This window comes from Pangasianodon hypophthalmus, chromosome 23 (assembly GCF_027358585.1).
Source record: "Pangasianodon hypophthalmus isolate fPanHyp1 chromosome 23, fPanHyp1.pri, whole genome shotgun sequence".
Taxonomy (NCBI): Eukaryota; Metazoa; Chordata; class Actinopteri; order Siluriformes; family Pangasiidae; genus Pangasianodon; species Pangasianodon hypophthalmus.
Genome location: NC_069732.1, coordinates 10,405,010 through 10,426,281, shown reverse-complemented (window position 1 = coordinate 10,426,281; position 21,272 = coordinate 10,405,010). Strand labels below are relative to the sequence as shown.

The following is a 21,272-nucleotide window of genomic DNA, read 5'->3' as shown; positions in this document are numbered from 1 at the left end:
ATTTTAATTAAACAGGCACTATTGTCAGAACTGCTGTTACAGAAAATGAATCAACACCAATCAGATTCAAGAATTCTGCAGAACCGTGGTATATGTAGATTTATATCTGTTTATATCATTTATATATCACAGGTATGTGCTGTGTGTGATTTTGCCACTGGAAAATCCATGTAAAGTGAAAAATAAAGGGGTAAAATCCAGCTCCTCTGCTACAGAGCTGTGATGCTCAGCCTTATACCTGCCTGTGCTGGAATCTGTTGTTGTTATTTTCTACTGAAGAGCATTTTACTTTAAATCCTGCCATAAACCTGACTCGGTGCATCAGGGTGCACTTGATGTGCAGTTGGGTGCAATTGAGCTTCAGAGCAATTTTACAAATAGTTGAATGAAGTTTTTTAAATTATTTAATGAGCCTCAAGTAGCCTATAAAACCAACGTAATGCATGAATTAGTCACAATTCAAAAGACGGATTGTCCAAATAAAAGCTGGACAGTTGTATCCATGACACTTGCTCAGTCCACACAATCTGCTATTAATAAGGAATATTGTTTTGGTCCACTAGATGGTGGTAGAAAACCATCAGTTTCATACAATGACTTGCAAATGGTGTCTACTGGGCCAATCTCTTTAAAATAATAACTACTGTTTAATCTGAGGGCAACATTACATGTATGAAATTGGCTTATTTATCTTAATATAATATATTAATTAAAAATGATTAATAAGCAAAGTTTAACTCCATTTGAGTGCAAAAGTTTTTCTGTTTGAAAAAGGAATATACTAGAAGTAGTAAATTGTGAGTGTATCCTGTAACAATCCAAAACAGGCGCAAAAAAAAAAAAAGACCTCAGAATAGATTTGTCAAGACGTTCCCAGGCTTCATACTTGATTTGAAGAAGATACTCAGTGACATCCGGCACAGTTACAAGGGCAGGTGGGATCTGTGTGTGGGTGTGGGAGTACCTTTATATCTTTGTGGGGACCAAATGTCCCCACAGGGACAGAAATATCTGACTATTTTGAATTTGTGGGGACATTTGATTGGATCCCATGAGGAAAACTGCTTCTTTTTTAATAACAAAAACTGCAGCTTTTATTTTAAAAAACTAAGGGCTAAAGGTTTCCTTTTAGTTACTGAGGTTAAGTTTAGATTTATATTTAGGTGTAGGCATAGCATTAATTAGCTGTATTTATAATTATATCAATGGAATGTCCTTACAAGGATAATAAGACAAACTAGTGTATGAATTTACAACTTAGAGGATCTAAAAGTTGTTCAGTGGAAACAGAAAAAGTCAGACACAGTTACAAAGGCAAGTGATACCAGATTAAAAGTGATTCACCTTTATAACTGCATCTAACAGAATGCTACATTAGTGTATGTTAATATATTTATAGTGGAAAAAATTTGAAATGATAGAAGGCTACACCATTCTAAATAAACATCTGTGAAACCTTACACATTAAATATCTTGATAAAATACATTTCTTTTTCTTCTTAACTTTCTCCAAATGTTGCTTGGGGTGTTTGCAGTAAATATTTCCATATAACAGGCCTGGCACAATCAGCTACAAAATAAGATGGAACTTATGAGTTATAGAGCTCCCATTCATATGCTTATCATGACTTATGAGGAAACACACTATTTTCAGTATTTTCCTGCTGGCTCTCATCTGCAAAGAAAGCACAAAACCTTTCACATGTTAGGCTAGTAGTGTTGTAGACTGATACAGTTGTGTTTGATTAGACCATCAGTATTTGGCTCGGTTAATCCTCTGCTGTTGAACTAAATTCCTGTGCTTTTAGTCACACTTCAGTAGCTCTGACTACCACCTACTCGCACAGGAATCCATACAGGGGTGTGTACCCCCATGTCTGACCTCAAATCACACTGCTCCAACTCCAGCCTATTACTCCAACTTAGTGAATGTAGTTCATATTAATCATTACAACTTTGTGAGTATTTTGACTAATACTGTAGGGGCTACAGGACATCCATAAAGCCAATACGGTGATGTCATTATGTAGCCATTTAACCTATTTTGCACCAAGATACAAAACAGATATTCTCTAAATGCAGTCTGGTCCTGTACATGATTATAAACTGCACTGTTTAGACTCCCCCATCACCCCATGTCTAATAACCTGGATGTGATACAGAATCCATGCTTTTGTCTGTGTGGAAGAAGATGTTGGTTAATGCCATGTGTCTTTAATGGCTTTTTGGGGTGAGATTTGGGAAAGTGGACATCATTCTGATAATGATTCGATAGGGATGCACTGATTTTAATACTGAGTATTGTTTTCAGACACTGAAATACTGGCGCAGTGTCAGAATGGATCTGACATACTTGCAGAGAGTTGCAAGTAGTCAGTATCAGATTAGTTATCGACAAATTCTCAGTATTTTTACTGACAATAGGAAAGTGGGTTTGGTGTAACCCTAGTAGGTTACTGGTGTACTGGGTTCACTACATGGCCAAAAGTATGTGGACACCTAACCATCACACTCATATGTGCTTTTTGAACATCCCATTCCAGATTTAGTCCTCCCTTTTGCTGTAATAAAAACCTCCACTCTTCTGGGAAGGCTTTGCACTAGATTTTGGAACACGGCTGTGGGGATTTGCCCATCAACCACAAGAGCATTCGTGAGGTCAGGCCCTGAGGTTGGGTGAGGAGGCCTGGGCCCAATCAACGTTCCAATTCATCTCATCCCATCCCAGTTCTGTGCAGACCACTTGAGTTCTTCCACTCCAACCTTGACAAACCATGTCTTCATAGACCTCGCTTTGTGCACAGGGGCATTGTCATGCTGGAACAGGTTTGGAACCCATAGTTCCAGTGAAGGGAAATTGTAATGCCACAGCATACAGAGACATTCTACACAGCTGTGCACTTCCACCTTTGTGGCACAGATTTTTGGGGAGGAACACATATGGGTGTGATGGTCAGGCTTTCATATACATTTGACCATTTAGTGTACATGTAGTCCTAGGCCAAAATCACAGGCTGGACTGAAAGGCAGCACTGTCTAACCTGTGCTCTGTCTAACTCCAAAAACAAAAATCATGCAGTTTGGCTACAAGCCATGTTTTAGTGTCTTGTGATTCTTACACTGTCATCACCTCATCGAGGTGTGTGGCTGGAGATTGGGGAATGTGATAGTGATGGTGGTGGTGGAGGGGGGCTGAAGAGGAGGAGGAGGAGGAGGGAGAGAAAGCGACTATGAGGAAGAGGAGGAGGGGGGAGAGAAGGAGTGAGAGCGGGAGAGAAGGAGGGATATGAAAGGAGGGGAACAGACAGCCATTACCGCGCCACTCGGGCTCTGTAGTCCTGCTCTTCCGTTACCCGGCTCGGTGTGATCGCTGGAGGAAAGACTTCCCAACAGTCCACAGCGGATTGCGTTAAAGCCGGTGGATCACAGGATCGTAGCCGGGATCTCCTCGCATCCCTGCCCGCGTGGCTCAGTCCGGGGCTCGGGGACTCCGGCGATCTCCGGTAAGGCGCTTTAGAAATATAGATCCTCAAGCTGACTGCTTGTGTGATGGCTTCTCATCCTCATTCACTGCGGTATATTCAATTACTCTGATGCTGTTAGAGCCGGCAATTGAAACCATGCGATCTAAAAGCAGTAGATCCATCTGGCTCTTATTAACGGCCGCTATTTCATTAAGGAGTTTTTTTTTTTTTTTTTTTGGTGGCGCACCAGCACTGTGATCTCGGCCGTCATCATAAGGAATCCTGTGTGCTGTATGGACAAAGGCTTGCTCACTGACCGAACCCAGCACGAGCCAAGCCCAGATTTTACATGACATTTATTTTTAATAACGTTTGACTTTGACATGTTATAGTAGCCACTGTAGCAGATGCCTATTACAAGCAGTCAGTAAGACCCTTCATAAAGAGCCTTTTATTGATTCCCATGAGCCAGAGAGCAGACAGAGATGCCGACACATTTCCCTCCTCTAACAGCCCCTTATTCAGTCCAGTCCAGTGTCTTACCCCAGACTAACAGTCCTGCACACGCCCTAGGCATCTGAAAGCCAAATGTTACATAATTGAGTTTAACAGAAGCAAGTAAAAGGTGTTCTAGGTTTGTTGAGGTGAGAGGAGTAGTAGGCTACAACAAATGCTCCATGCCCTGAATAGTGAATGGCTTTATAGCCTCTACTCTCTATAGCACATTTACCAGGCATGTATAGATCTCATTTCTATTTTATTTTTAATGATATCAATATCAGAACTGGCTGATATTGACATCCTCACAGTAACTGCACTGACAGGCATTTTATCAAACTGAACTTTTCCTTGATTAGATTAGATTCAACTTTATTGTCATTGCGCAGAGAACGAGTACAGAGTAAATGAAATGTAGTTTTTCACATCTCCCAGCTTGCTAGGAAGCTGGGGTCAGAGCGCAGGGTCAGCCATGATACGGCACCCCTGGAGCAGATGTGGTTAAGGGCCTTGCTCAAGTGCCCAACAGCTTGAACCCCCGGAGCCTTAACCGGTCAGCCACCACTGCCATCAATAGTACAGCTTTTGTATCTTTAAAAGGTATCATTCACCTGGAAATGGGAATGTAGTATACCCTGAAAAAAATAGTTTGGCCGACCGCATGTTTTTGAACTTCCGCTCTTGCTACATCCCAAGGCAGCGTAACACACTCAGAGGAAAGTGCTATCTGCCGTCTTTCACATACCTGAGCTCATAGATGCCCATTGACTAGTGTCTTTGTGATTGACAGGACAGAGAGGTGTGCCATCCCTCCCACCCAGAGAGCACGGCCAATTTAGCTCTTGGCTCCTGCAGATGGCTGTGGCATCATCTGGATTTAAAGTCACTTTCCTTGATGATAGCGTGAACACTTTTCTGTTGTGCCACTCAGGAACACCTGAAGGACCACCTTAATATAAAGCTTTACTCTAAAAACTAATTAAAAGTACACCACCTGTACCTTACTAGGTAAAAGATAAATACCAAATGCACAAAAGATGCACCCTTGATGGTACCATGTCAGTGTCGAGGAAAAGTACAGCTTGGTACCTTTATTTCTGAGAGTGCAGCATGCTATAAGACAGTTTGTGTTCTCTGATCAGGTTCAAGATCTATTTTTTGTTAATTAACTTCACATACAATCATGGCATAAAACACATCAGTGGATTGAATCCTGCAATATGTCAGATCTGATCTGATACTGATCCAGTGATCCATGTGATATTCAGTTCATCAAACATCTCTGCATTCTGCACTGAAATATCATTTGCTTTTTAGTTCTTAGTGTATACACACTCAGCCAATTCATTAGGTTCTTCTGGTGTGTAGCTTCATGCTGGTCATTTTATCAGGGACATCTAACATATAGGTGCATTGACTGTAGCTCTTCTACACATCTTCTATGCACATTCTATCAGCCTTCCTATACTCCATCCACCAGTGGCAATGGACCACCAGTGGCAAATGGACCACAGGATATATTATTTGATTAGTGGACCATTTATAACATAGAAGTGACACTGTCATTGTGTTTTATGTGGTGTTACTAAGAGTATATCAGGTGCAGCAGCCATGTTTGGATTTTTAAACACTATGTGTACTTGTATACTGGACACATGTAACTTGTAGGTCCAAGCTGTAGGTGTACAGTTAGAGAATGTAGCTTATCTTTTTCTATGCACAGTTTATGTTAATTGGTCTTCATTAATGTCAGTTCCTGACCACAGGACTGCTTTTGAATGGATATTTTTGGTTGGTGGACTGTTTCCTAAACCAGCAGTGGTATTGAGGGAACACTGAGATATCTGATACAATTGTACTAGTGCCACATACAATACCATGTTATTTCCATGTCAGTGTAGCCACTTTTCTGAGAATACTCCACTAGCTAAGTAATATGAGTTTGGTAGTGGTGCTATGGTGGTCTCTTTGGATTGATGGATGAGGTAGATGGGGAGCTGACACAATGTGGATAGCCACAGATCAGTAATTTTATGTTCTCCTAAGAACCTATTTCGTATCCTGATACTGAATGATGTCCACTGTCAATCTAACTTGATTACTGTTCTCATTATGGTATAGCAGATAGGCATCTCCATTATAGTGAGTTCAAAGTCTGTTCATTCAGTGAACAATAATCCCTGAATGAGTGCAGTTCATTGAAGAATGTGAGTCCATTGGTCAGTGTATTCATGCCATTTCCTCTTCACTGAGTGCTAACTTTAAGAGGCCTTGTTGCCTAGACAGGGTGCTAGTAGTGCTAACTCTTAGATCTGTCCTTGTGAGAGCCATGTGAGGTGAAGTGTATCTGGCTATCTGTTTCCTATTCTCTCCTCCTTACCGTGGCGTGATTATGCCTGATGCTGAGGTCTGCGTTTTTTTTTCACAGTATTTGGAAATGCTGTGCCAATTGGACTGAGACATCAAATCAACACAACAACTCTGTGTCAGCACACAGTGCTCCTGCAGCTGCCGTGATCAGAGTGTATGGCGAGACTGAAATGATTCAATTGTGTTTTTATACATTTACAAAAAACCCTGCCTTTTCCCTTTACATTGTGCCTCACAAGCATAATGAGACAGTGTGGCTTCGAACCATGACTATTTATAAATGCTGGCTGCCACAGAAGGAAAACATGGCAGCAAAGGCCGGAATGTTGATCGAGCTTTAGCCTCTCTAAGCCTTCTCTGCACACTTTCCTGCTCTTTGCAGAAAAAATGAAACAGAACCAGACATGCACAGGAAATACCTGCACATCTATTGGACATTGATACTGCTCATTGATCTAGAAAAAATCCATTGTCTTCCATTTAGGCTATACTTAACACACAGTTGACTGTACATACATTTACAGATGTGGTCAATCAAGGATACAAAGTTAACTCATGAAAGTTTCAGAAGAACTGTAGGCCATAAGGGCTTTGTCACATTTTGTTTCATATTTTATTAAAGGTGATGAGAGGCAGAAGGGAACATGTGCAGCTACCTTGCACTTAGGTCAGTGGTATTGATCTGTCAGCTCATGTTGAGCTCGGAGATGGACAGGTGTCTAATCTTGCTCCCACGGGCCTCATTCGTTCCATCTGATCACAGAGGGTGAGAGATTGCCGCTCTGGGCCATCACCAGAAAGTACTATATTGATCTGGACTTAAGCTTATATTAATAGTTCATTGATGAGGATGATCAATCTCCCTGTCCTTCTTCTCTCTGTCATCATTCTTTGAGTCACTAGTGATCACCCGATCTCCTCCTGCTTATTATTGTCTCTATTACTCTGAGTGTATGAAATTTTCAGCTGATACTCTGTAATTAACTGACAACACAAACAACTTTGTTGTGCTGCCCAAATGTGTCTTTTTTGTGTTTATTTCTCACACCACACTGAAGTTCTAACCAACCTTCTCCCCATGCTTTCTTCCAGCCCCACGGCGACATGTCTTCTTCTGATGAGGAGAGCCTGAGTGAGCGCTCATGTGTGAGCGAGCGTTCGTTTCGTAGTGAGCGTTCAGGGGGATCCCTGTCTCCGTGCCCTCACAGCACCACTGGGCCGAAAGGGGACACTCTGCCTTGGAATCTGTCCAAACATGAGAGACGCAAGCGGAAGAGCCAGGACTCTGTGCTGGATCCTGCGGAGAGAGCTGTGGTGCGAGTAGCAGGTAGGAAATCCATCTGTCTCAGCATCTGTTATTAAGGACACCTTATGGGGATGCTTGAGAGACTGATTTAAGGTTGTTTTTGAGTAACATCACAGGACTTGAATTAAAGTGAGTTAGAGCAGGAGTTCATAATCACTTCAGATCATGTGTTTAGGGGCAATTAGAGAAAAGGCACAATAACAAAGGTGTTTGACTCAGTGTTTTCCCAGAACTAGGCTAAACTACATTCATGAAATATAATGTGATTTGATAAATAAGGAATAATTATTTTCCTGTAAAAGCATATCCCATAGTGCTTTATTCCTCTTATACCACAACAATTTGCCAAGGATTACATTTCTAAATTTATTTAAGAATGATACATCACACGTTTTACTGTTTATAGTTACATTTAATGTTGTAAAAGTCTGCAAAACAAATTAGTTACTGTTATCAATTACATTATAGCAGCTATAAACTTTCTCTTGAAGTTAATGAGACAAAAAAGGCAGCGTTCTCGATTCTTAGACTTTCCCATTGGTGGAAAACTTACAAAAATGTATAGCTTTACCTGACTTTTAGAAAGCACTGACACTGGAGACTTCTTCCATAAATGTTAAACAAACTTCTAGATACTTTCACCATATCAACAGTGATAGTTTTTAGTTTGTTAAATAACAACATTTTAAAATCAGTTTATTCTTAGACTAAGATTATGTGGAGCATTCACCATACATGTCCCTATGTAAGTTGTTACTATAGAAACAATAACTTATTAGAATGAGCACATTAATAAATAAATAAACCTGTGATGTTGTCAGAGCTCTGCTGTTATACAAAATTAATCAAAATGAATTCAACAGTGTTGTGGTATAATAGAGAATAGCAGTATACTTGTTTATCCATTGGCTGATATATGCTATTTTGAAGCAAACTGTGTTCTAGTGTTTTAGGTTTGTAAAGCTTGTAAATCCTGTCACATAATGCAACTGTGTGAAAGGATTGGGCTCTTCTGGAGTGACTCGGAGGTTGTCTAGTTGGAGAGAAAATAGGGGAAGCTGAGCTAATTTCAGACTTTTCCCCCTTCTGTCTTAGTTATATTGCTCTTCCACTTTATTTCATTACTGCTGATTAAGAGTGTTGGGTTGAATGCGAAATAGCCAGGAATGAGACAAAGAATTGGACTGTGTTATATGAGCAACTGCAAGAAGGCAGAGAAGAGGAAGGAGAATGAGTTACTGTAGCCTGGTGATAAAGTTAGAAAGGAGTGTGAGAACAGGATTCAGTCACAGTTTACAAGTGAAAACAGATTTGCACATACTTGCTACATGGTGTAAATGCTTTGCACATTGCAGCCATATTTAGTTTGTAAGTCGCAGTTTGTCTTCTAGGTGTGCATTCTGTGCAGTTTTATCTCTAGAAGACTTTTATTTCCTTTCTGAGCTCGTAATGATGGAAATCCCCCAGCCATGAAAAGCAAATCCAGAGATTATCGAAGCTCTGGCATGGAGTCCTTCTTCATTACATATGGAAATGCAATAATATCATTAGGAATGGTATTAATATAAGTTGCCACAGAGTAGGAAAATTGATGACTAGGCAAGATAGGCAGCATACTTATTAGCATCTCAGACATGACTGTCTCCAGGGGCTTGTCTACATTCGTTATAAATTTTTTTTTCATGCAACTCAGAGGCTCCTCAGCCTGACTCCCTGTGTTCCCCTGTTGCCATAGGGACACGTAAACTCTCCCAGTCCTTTAGTTTCTGAGGCCATGCAGAAAAAGAAAGCACACTGGGAAGTAAAAATGGCAAGAAAGGCCCAAAACAAACAGGGAAATACAGAGAGGGTGAGCATTTGAATTTTAATTTGAGCTTGAAAAGGACAGAGCTGATGTAGGGGGGCAGAAACGAAGGACTGGAGTGCAATCAAGTGAAACAAAATGGGGAAATAAAAAGGAGAGGAGAAAGCATGAGAGGTAGCCGGGCCTCAGATAAAGGCTAGGGTTCAAAGAAGGGGGCGTTGAAGAGAAGAGTAATGATGACAAAGAGGCAAAGAGGGAGAAACAGCTAGATGTGATGAGAAAAGTGATTGCTGTGGAATAATTAAGTTAGTAAATTAGGTCGTTTCCATTATATCCGGCTCAGACATATTCTCCAAATACTGGATGTAGTGGCTTCAGATTACTTGTTCGTCTTAGGGTAATGGTTTTGCTTAATGATTTCAGCTGATGTTTTTTTAGCACAGCTTGGATAAATTAGATAAGCCACCCCCTCATAAAACGGGTTTCTCAAGAGTCCTTTGGATAGTTACCAGTTTCAGCTTATAAAGGGAATGTAGAACTTTTTCTCATAGAGAAAGCCCCCTATCTAGGGTCATACATAGAACCTTTAATGGTTCCCCCAGAGTACAGATTCACAGACCTCGTCCTGGTAGACTTTTGAAAGAAGCCGTTATGGTGCTAGACGGAACCTTCGGTTATAACAGTGAATGCACTTATAGGAGTGTATGCGTGGTTCAGCAAGAGGTTGGGCTTTCTGAATGGATAAGTAACAAGGTTGACAGGAAAGTAGACATGCCTCTACTTTGTCCTGAAGGGAAGTTGGTGGGCCACATTTGTTCTTTCTTTCGTTTATAGCCTCGATAGAGACCTGAGTTTTTCATCTCAGTAGATATTTTATTGACAGCTGCTGAAATGTGATGAAGAGATGAGAACATCTCTTATCTGTCTCTCTGTCCTGTTTCAGAAATTACTATTACAAGTGGACAAGTGGTTGCTGTTTTGGCAGTTTCCTACTAATGTCTGTGGGCAGACTGTGGACCATGTGTAAATCTGAGAAGCTGCCAAGAAGAGCATGATGATGATGATTATGCTGATTATGATTTACAGCTGTGATTAGGTTTCACTATAAGTCAGGATCACTGTGGCTGTGTGTATTGCCAGACCAGCACGACTGGGGCTTCATGATAAATTGGCAACTTTCGAACAGCCCTGAATTATGACCTTCTGACACCCGGCTGGTGGATTTTAATATCAGAGAAACTGTCCAGCCATCCTGTGGCTGGGTTTATTTATTGCATTTTTCTATCCATTACACCAGTTCACTGTGGTATTGTTTCGATGTCACTGTGGTCAACATCATGACCAAAGAATGGAGACATGGTAAACATTAAGGAAATCTTGACAAGCACTAGTAGTAAAAGAGCAGAGGGGTGCTGGGTCTGTGGTTGAGTCACCATTCATGTTTAATCATCATCTGCTCTATTCTGTCTCACCCCGTTGTGTGTAGTGTGTCTCTGGCTGATGGATGCAGAGGAACAGTGGGCCAGAAGTAATATCCGCTGGCAGAGCATACTGTCCTTATCCAACACTGCTGGAGACTGTTTCAAATCTGTTTTAATACTTATGGCTGACTTTAATAAGTGTTTAAATGTTGAAATTGTTAGCTTTTCTGTATGTTCTAGTAGATTAGATTAAAAATGAGAAGACAAAAACATATGGGACCTTTTCTTTTCTGTATGGCCAACAGCCATTTTAACAGAATACACCAGTGTTTTTTCAACCTTATCTTTTAGCATCTGTATGATTAAGAGAAACCAGAATTGTGACTTGTATTAAGAAGAGAACGGAAAACATTTAACTTTCTTATAACAGAAATCTAAGGGCAGTTTTTAAACTCATAACTTCACGCACTTTGTTAAAACACACGAAAAACTTATAATTGTTGATATAGTGAAGGAGAAGTTTATTTATAATTTACGGAAAGAGTCTCGGGTGTCACCGCTTATAAAGTGATAACAGGAACCAACTTGTCTCATGGACTTTACACAACATTAAATGGTTAAAAAGTGCACTGTGTCACTCATTAATGAATTAAAAATGGTAATTATTGGTATAATCGCTGTGGTATAAGAAGAATAACACACTTCAGGGCATGCTGTTATAAGAAATAAACTCGCCTGTTCCACATCAGGCCATATCACACCACTTCAGCATGGATTATTTTCCTGTAACAGCACAGCCCGTTGTGTGTTATTCCTTACTTATGGAATTAAACAATCCCTAGATTTTCAAGTCTGTTGTTTTCCATAGAAATCACACATACACTACAGAGATGTTGGATAGAGGTTAGGATGAAAAATGCTGGAGTATTCCTTTAAGTACTTGTTTATGTTTGACATTTCTGATAAGAGCCTTCGTCTCTGTTAGTAAAGGGCGAATGTCCTCTATGCTGTTAACTCCTGTGTTTTAAGTGTGTTTTAGGTCATTGCATTGTCACTCAACTGTGGAGAAGGAATGAAATTAAACATACCAAATGTTTCTGAAAATATCTGTACTCATTTTGTAGTTGCACAAGAGATTATCAGGATTCACCAGTACATTACATTCTGTTGTGTCAGCAAATAAGCAAGTAGTAACCTAGTTTTTCCTGTATTAGAAGAAGAGAGGTGTGTTGCAGTAGTGGCTGTTGTATTTTTCACCATAGCTGTGTGTTTTGCCCTTAGTTACAGTGCTTTTCTAAGTTGTCCTACTTATCACACAAAAGTGTAAAAAAACACACATTCTGAGAAAATCCTAGTGGCTAAGAACTGTGTGGCTGTGCCATGAGGAAAGAAGTTTCCTGGCAGGAAATAACATCCATTGTACCATGACTGGTGAATTTGGGCTCTTTAATCTAATCTAAGTTCTGCTTCATCAGTCAGAATGCCCACCTTTTTTATTCATACCACATTCAAAGCTTGCCCTATAACCTTTATACCACATTATAAATATAAAGCTTACAATTATACTAGTATTTTCTAGATTATAAAACAACATTTTATTAAAACAGATTAAAATATTCTCCGTTTTATACAGATACAGTGTATGTACGTCTACTTACTTACCTATACTTAGCCTTTCTTTGGCCACTAGATGGCACAATCTGTGGATTTCTGGAACAAAAGCTCTGGCTGCATCACAAACTACATACAGTTGTACTGAATTCTGTGTGAAGGCAGATATTTACATTCCTATTAAGAGAATGTTTGAATGGTCTGTTCAGTTCAGTGGATTATTTTAAAGCAGATGTTATTGTGATCAACCATGATACAATTTTTATCTCATAGCAAAGGAACAAATGTTTGGTGTACAGTAAGGTCCGTGACTAAACTACATATTTCATATTGTGTGCTTTCAAGTGGATTTTCCTAAAAGACAATATGAGAAAGGAAACATTCCATAATATATCATACTTCTAACTGAAACAGGATATTTCGTTGGGAATTGAGGTATAGCTGGAGTATGGGTCCCTGGGTTGATCTTGAGCTCGGATTACTGTCTGTGCGCAGTTTTTGTGCATGCTCGCTCTGTACATGTGGGTTTCCCCTGGGTTCTCCGGTTTCCTCTACTTCCCAAAAACATGGCAAGAGGTGAATGAGTATGTGAATGTGTGTGCATTGTGCTCTGTAATTGACTATTCCTCGGATCCACAGTAACTCTGATCAAGATAAGGTGGTTACTGAAAGTTAGTGAGTGAGTTATTGGTGAATGGCGACATGATCAAAATTCAGAAAGGGCAAAAGATTATGGGGGAAAAAAATAAGCTGAATATCTGACCCACACCCTATTCGCTATCTAGTGCAGAGTTTTTGCCAGAACCATAGTGGGGAATATCCAAAGATCTTATGAAATAAGTGTGTGTGTGTGTGTTGTCCTGCAATGGACCCCTTAAGGGTGTATTCCAACCTCTTGCTCAGTTTTCCCAGGATAGGCTTAGCATCCACTGTGACTTTGATCATAATGTAGTCGTTACTGAATTATGCTAAATTAATAATCTTAATTAAATAAACAATGGATACCAATATAATGCTTGCATGAAAGCCAGTTAATATGTCTTGCTTTAAAATAGAAGTATGAGATTAATAAAAACATCAATATTTAAGTGTGTGTGATGTAGCTCCACATGCAATAATGTTTTTATTAAGAATAATTCAGTGTGTAATCACTGCTGTGTACAGGCAGATCCGTCATACACTAAATCTAAGTCGCTTTATTAAACAAGAATCCCTCCATTCTTCATGTCCTCCTTTCCTTTTCTTGCATCCTTTCTCTGCTTCCTCGGAGGGAGGAGCTAAGAAGCGAGGAAAAGGAAATGAGGAACCGGAAATGAGGAAAAGGAATGGGAAGCACTCTGGTTGGTTGCTAGGGTGCGGTTTAGGACATGGCTCTGTCAGACCAGGACACGTCACCGGAAGTGGAAAGGGTTTGTGTGTTCAGCTGCGCCGCTCCATTTGTACCTGCGAGGGGCGACACAGGCTGGGCTTTAACTCGCTCAGGATCCGCGCTGCTGTAAGGGTTATGGAGGCGTGGATGACAAGCAGGAACTGCGGGAAGAATAGAGAAAGACGAGTCCTGTTTGCACTGGTGGAAGGAGAGGGAGGAGGACAAGAGGATGGCTGGACGCAAGCAAGAACCGGACAGCACAGAGCAGAAGCGGCCATGACAGTGAACGCGCACCGGGCAGCCGGGAGCACACCGGCGTGTGGAATATAAGGAGCGGGATGTGATTATACTGTGAAGCAGAAAAAAGGACAGCCCACTGCGAGCACCTCCCCAATCTCTCTCTCTCTCTCTCTCTCTCTCTCTCTCTCTCTCACTCTCTCACACACTTGAGAATCTCCTCTAACACACACACACACACAGACTCACACATATATACAAATCCCATTCGCCGGTTAGGACGCAGGAGGAAAGACTCGAGCAGCCAGACGCCGCTGGTTGCCGCATCAAAAGATGGATTTCCGCAACCGCACCTTTATATGAGGATTTGTTTCTTAGTGGACTTTAGAATATGTAAGCAAATTACAGAAATATTACCTTTTTTTTTAAATAAAAAATATATTTCTAGGAATTAGCGCTTTGGGTTACACATCCGGCGAGTTTATTGTCCGACATTTGAAACAGAGTTGAAGCCCAGGCTGGATTTAAAGCCGCGCCGGACTGACAGCTGCTCCCGGAGCGCCGGCTCCTCTCTGCCGGATTAACGTTACTGCCATAGCGGGGATCCAGGACACCATGGCCGGCTTCATCCCGGGCTTACTGCCCACTACTCATTCACAGGAGAAAGAGTTCGCCAAAGCCTACGAGGACGTCCTGGAGAGATATAAAGGTAAAAAAGTGTAATATTTTACATACACACACACACACACACACAAATAGACTGAATATACTGTACATGTATATATACAGACACAAACCCGTCACTGTATCAAAAGCCGGATTGTTTACATTTTAAGGTGGCGCGCCATAAACAGTTAGCATCTCTAAAATGTCAAATTGTGTTACTTTACATTATTTATTAACTTCATAAGGAATAATTAAAGCATTTGAAGAGTCTTAGCCTTCATTTTCACTTAGGCTAACCGTTCACAGAAGAGTAAAACAGGCACAAATATACTGAAATATATTGCAAGGTGTTTGTGTTTGGTGTTTGGTGCTGGTGCATCTTTTCGCCTCAGTAGCCTGTCTGTCTCAGGTCTCATATTGGTTCTTTGTGACTGGATTCAATGGTGGGCTGTTGAGCTCTAGAGTCCATGTGTTTGTTAAATAGGAGTAGGGTTTTAAAAATGAATAGCTATAGTGAAATGAATAGCTTTGGAGCAACTGAGGGAGGGAGAGGCAGCAGAGCATCTGTAATCCAGCCCTGATGAAAAGGGGCTCTTTTAATTATTGATTGATCACAATGAAATCCGAGTGGATGTGAGAGGGGCAGCTAGTTGTCTGGGACAGATGAAATATAGGTATATCTATTTGTTTTAAATGTCACATGTGAATACGACTCAGGGATATAATAATAATAATAATAATATCATTTTGAAGGTCTGTACTTTAAAGCTGTTGTTCGCCGGATAATCCACTCAAGCTTGCTGCTTTGTCTTTGCCTGTAAATCTCTCCCAGTGAATATATGGCTTACATTTCATCTCCATCAAATTACCGGGCACTTATTGTGATCATAAAATCATACAGTGGTGAATGAAAGCCATGTATGAACAACAGTAATATCTCTTCTCCTCTGCTCGCTCACATACTTTATTAACCTCCAGGGACAACAGATGCAAATTGGCTAGTATTACCACATTTCCAAAAGCACTTTTAATATGGCTGCCAGGGGCATTTTTACTTTGATGGATGAATGGATTTCTGGCTTTGGGATAGAAGGTTCATAAACTAATCTTTGTACAGTGCTTTGTGTTACATAGTCACACTCACATTGTAATGTTTTACCTTTACATGTTGACATTGTAATTCATTTACTTGACTTGACTTTTCCAAACCACCCAGTCTGCACGCGTAACCTACCTGAGTTATGCAATCGACCTTCTCATGACTAAGGGCTTAACACTGAAGCTGTCGCTTTAATCCACACTGACGGAGTGGTGTGGTTTACCTGGCCCTCCCCTCCCCACCTGTCCTGTCCTGTTTACACTACTTTTGTCCTGTGTTTGAAGTGAATTCCAGCATCTAAACAGTGGATCCCCTTTACCATTGGTTTGGGGGCAGGGTGTATCCTTGGACGCCTTTTTAAGACTATGTTACCTGTATTGCTTTGTGAGGATGAGAAATGTGAACTTAGCAGAGTGCTGAGGCATCACTTGGTTCAAATAGGAGGAAACATGTGATACAGGTTTAAATAATTCAAGGCCTTGAGTTGTTTTCCAAAATGCAGGGAGCTGGCGTGAGTTTAGAACAATAGCAGGATATCTAAAAGAGTCTGAGTGCCCGAAAAGGAAAAGAGACAGTCATGAGATTCAGAAAGAGACACACATTCACAGAGGAAACATTGATGCATAGACCAATATGGCCTTCAGACAGAAACCAAGAAAGTTCTTAATGTTTCTGAACAAGATACCCTGATATCCCGCGGACCTGCTGGTGTAGAATGACTCAGGGTTTAACAACAACAACAGCAACAACATAATGCATCAGATCTAAAATCTACAATGTCATTCAGTTGGATCTAACGGATGCACATTTATCTACAGTAAATCTAGAGTTGATCAAAAATAACACAGTTTTACACTTCCAAATGTACACTCCACATGTCGTCAGTCAGCCAAGACATGCTTTATAGTTCGGAGTTTGCTTTTTAGGTTTACACTGAAGTTGCTAACGTAAGCCTATACTACCCAAAATATAAATATATTTTCTGTAAATATATGCATCAGACCACATATGGTTCATACTTCATTCATCATACAGACTTGCCCATTAGTTTAGGACACACTATGAGTTAATGCAATCTCTAAAAACAAAGAAAACCTCACTGTTTAGCTAAACTTTGTAATGTTATTTGTTATATGCCACCCCAGACCCTGTCTGCCAAAGTCTGAAGATGGAAAGGTGGAAGCTATGTGAATAATATAGTCCTGTTTTGGGCTCGTAATTGCAGACCAGCTCAATTCTATTAAAAAAAAAAAATATTTGGAAAGGAGACTAGGTATGTTAGTGGTGCTGTTTACTTTACACTATTGTGCTGTTTGACCATTGCTAGTGAGCTGTGTTATTGTTGATGTCCGTGGAAGCATGTATGTGAATATGTGGGCATGAGTTTATGGAAAAAATTATAGGTGAGTGACTTCCATAACTTGTTAAATACACGAGTCTTGTTGCTTCAGTACAAAATTAAAGAAGCAAATGTCAAACACCAAATCTGATTTGTTTTTGCCAAAACATTTCTAATCAGCCAATCGGGTTTGCATTCAAGCGTGTTTACTGTCAACCTGATTTTGTCGTTATACTATATATTTAACTGAAACATTTGTCGTCATTGGCTTGATATTGTCATATCAGGGTTTAGGTGAACGTCTAAACCTTTGGAAGCTTCAGTAAAATTACTGTGGAAGGTAGTGTGTCAGTGGGGTTAAAACTTAAAGCTGTCTTCTGTAGTTTTTGCAACTTTGTGGTGTAGGTTTTGTGTTTTTGTGGTGTATTTCTGTATTATATTTTCTGGAACTGAGCTCAGTAACTAGGAGTTCCTCTTGATCAAGCTCAACTCTCAATCTTCAATTATGTGTCTGTAAAAGGAATGAACTGTTGTTTGTTAGGTGAGCACTGAGGAAAGCTATGGGCTGAAGCTTTTGCTCACTGGTCTGCTTTTTATCTCCCTGATCTTTGTGCTTTTTTCACTATGCACGTTTAAAATAATAAATATATATTTGGTAGACCTTTGTGGTCTGGTTTTCATTCAGTGTGTGGACGCCCTTTGCCTTGTATTGTAGCTGTGGACACTACAGCTGAGTTTCACATGCTGGTTAATGGTAAACTATTTTCCTCATACTGTTTAGGTGTTCTTTGCCCTAAAACCACCACCACATATGCAAACACACATGAGGGAGGGTTAGAAAGGGAGAAGGGAAAGGACTTTAGCATCCTGTGAGCATCCTGACGTCCTGATGATCACTGTTGTCCATCATTGTATTCTCCTTCAGGAAACACTGCTTCAAGTTCCTTTAGCAAGCATCTTGCTGAACTTACTTTACAAATATGTCTGCTTTTGAAGCAACTCTTACTGTTTGGTATAGTTTTGACTGCTGGTGTGGAAAGTCCCAAACGTTTTGTGTTTTTGAATGCAGCTCTGGTTTGGAGCGGAAACTTGAGCTGGAGTGCCGAGGGAGACAAGTCATCATGGCTGCATTTTTTTTTTCTCAACGTGGCCTTCTTTTGTCCAGTCCAGTCCATTCCACTTACCTCTCATGGCAGAATTCAGCGAACATGGCTACATGCTCCGCTTGCCTTGACCTTTTCTCTGTTTCCCTCTCATGATCTCTCTGTCCTGCCACAGCGTCATAGCATTTCAGCCCTCACTTCCTGTTTGGTGTACATATTCCTGCAGCAGGAAAACGCTCACAGAGCAGAACAGAATTTTCTTCTATCATCCTTGTTAGCCTTCTCTCTGCTAGAAAAACCTTTTGTGGTGTACCTCTGGTCACTTCACCATGCTGTGTTCAAGAGAAACAGAATCATGCAGATACAGGTCAAGAGCTTCAGTTGGTACCAGATGGGCTGGTTTGAGTATTTCAGATCTGTGATCTCCTGGGAATGGGCTACAACAGCAGAAGACCACATCAGGTTCCACTCCTGTCAGCCAAGAACAGGAATCTGAGGCTATCATGGGCACGAACTCATCAAACCTGGACAGATGAAGATTAGAAAAAAAAAAATCTCCTGGTATTTTTCTAGTCTTCAAGTGTCCAGTCTGGGTGAGTTTGTACAGGTGTACGGGCTATTAAAGTGGATGGTGTGTGTCTGTGTGTGTGTCTGTGTGTGTGTCTGTGTGTGTGTCTGTGTGTGTGTCTGTGTGGTGTGTGTGTGTGTGTGTGTATATATATGTGTGTATATACATATATATAAAATCCTAACTCCCTGTTTCTGAATGTTTGGCCCCCCGAGTGTGTAGGGAGGACGCACTCCCTCTGCACAGCTGTAGCTCCAGTCCTGATGGGCCTGGCATGCTGGGAGAACTTGCATAACAAATCCCCTGCTGTTTGTTACAGAACATATGTAAGCGCTGCTTTAGCTAAACTTTTGCTTAAAGGTTAAATATTTTTAACCTAACTACTATTTCCAGAATCTGCGGTGTATGTTCGAGTACCACGAACAAGAATTTTGACACATTTTCCTGTACTGAGAAAGGGGGGAAAAAATTACTGCTACTGTATTTCTCCAGGAGGCACAGTGGTCACAGCTCCAGGGTCCCTGGTTCGAGTATGAGTTCGATTTTCTGTCTTTGTGGAGGTTCGTATGTTCTCCCTATGTCTGTGTGGTATGTTCTGGGTTCTCTGGTTTCCTCCAAACTACCAAAAAACAGCAGGTTTTTATCAGGAGGTTGGCTAGTCTAAATTGCCCCTTGGTGTGAATGTGTGTGGTGCCCTCAGATGGCATCCCGTCCAGGATGTAGTCCCACCTCATGCCCCGTGTTTCCGGGATGGACTCTGGATCCACCATGACCCTGACTGGGATAAAGCGTTCACTGAAGAGTGAATGAAAGAATGAAAGAATAGCTTTGGTAGGACTTTCTCTCGTGTCAGTCTCAATCTAAAACCTTTCTGTTTTTAAATTCACATTAATTATTTATATTTTTTGATGAAATACAAGGAAATATGTCAGAACTCGAGTCCATGGTAAATCAAACATGCGCTACAAATGTGTGGATTGAAAATATTGAAGTATTCTCTGAGTTTTTAATTATGTATTGTTAGAGCTCTGTGGACTCTGCAGTACAACACCTCAGCGTATACCCTGAGAAGAATCAATAGTGAGGCTCCAGATTGGAGAGAGGGTGACCTCAGTGCTCCCCACTCACACTGCAGTAGCAAGCTCTTACACACACACACCTAGCTCCTCTCTCAGTTTGCTGTCTCTATGCTGTACTGGATAGCTACATCAGGAGGTATAGAAAACAAGATGAGCTCTATGTGGCCTTAAATGAAGGAGTGTGGAGACAGTGGAGGTTGAATGGAGGAGGGCTGGAGAGGACAGACGGAGAGAAGCATGCAAACTGTTAATGAATAAATCATGTAGTGTGCGTTAAAGGCATTGGGACACTGCAGCTCAGAGGGGCATTGATTTTAAATGCACCGGAAACCTCATCCAATCTACACACACACACACACCCACACACACACCACCATCTCAGCATTCCCACTTCACTTTCTGTACCATGGAGACGAGTTCTCAGCTGGCCTGTAATATTCTCTGAATCCCATACTAATTCTTTCTTATCCACAATGCAGAGAATTAATGAAGGAGAAGGTGTGCTTGTACCATGGATCATGGCGTCACGTGGCATTCCCCGGCTGAAATACCAAGTTTATATGATGACATTTCCTTATCCTCTGTGCAGTCAGGTTGTGGGAAGCACCTGTGTGTTTCAGGATAGAAATCAGCACAAGCCAGTTCATCCTCTACTGCTGTGGATGAAAGACGGCCTTTGTGTCTGTTTGTGTTGGAATTGGTCGTGTTTGTGAAAGCTGGGGACAAAGCCACCCAGCTGTCATTCTGACAACTCATCCATCCATCTCTCTTCTTGGGGAATTGATTGATTTAGAGATCGCTGTTTATAGAGAGCGGAAGTAGGGTGCGGAGATACCAGAACTCATCTATCACCTCCATATGTGCAGATTGTTGTGAGGAAGTACCCTGGAATACGGTGTGAGGAATATGGCTGGGCTGTTAGGATTGAGTTTGATTATATTGTGTAATTTGCCTTATGAAAGTGGCTTTCAAGGACAGAATATTGTAAAATTATATAAACATTCCCCAGCAACTACATAAGTTTTAATCAGTACATAATGCACTTATTTAATATATTGTGTAATCTGTTTTAGCATAAAACTGAAATGGTAATCTTAGTGTTTTGGCTCAACCATGAATGAGGGTCAGATACCTTTTCAAATGATTTGCGTTGCTGTTGTAAAGAGCATGTGCATCATCCATCCAGCAATAAGTCAGCAGTTTCACAATCTCGCCTGAATTCAGACATTTACATCTAACGCTAGTATAAACATGCATGATAAATCTGAGATTAATTTTTGTAATATTTGGTGAAGTTTTCCTCATAGTCTGGCAGCTGTCAGTAAAATGTCTGTCTCA

At 40.8% G+C, this 21,272-nt stretch overlaps 1 protein-coding gene across 1 annotated transcript in view; it reads left to right on the top strand.

Annotated features, from left to right (window-relative positions):
• Window positions 1–3,279: 3,279 nt before the first annotated feature.
• Window positions 3,280–21,272, top strand: part of macf1a (microtubule actin crosslinking factor 1a) — a 184,710-nt gene continuing 166,717 nt past the window's right edge. Inside the window, 2 exon segments of the mRNA XM_053228719.1 lie at window positions 3,280–3,503; window positions 7,425–7,659. Coding sequence (XP_053084694.1) covers window positions 7,437–7,659 — 223 coding nt within the window. The 5' untranslated portion in view covers window positions 3,280–3,503; window positions 7,425–7,436.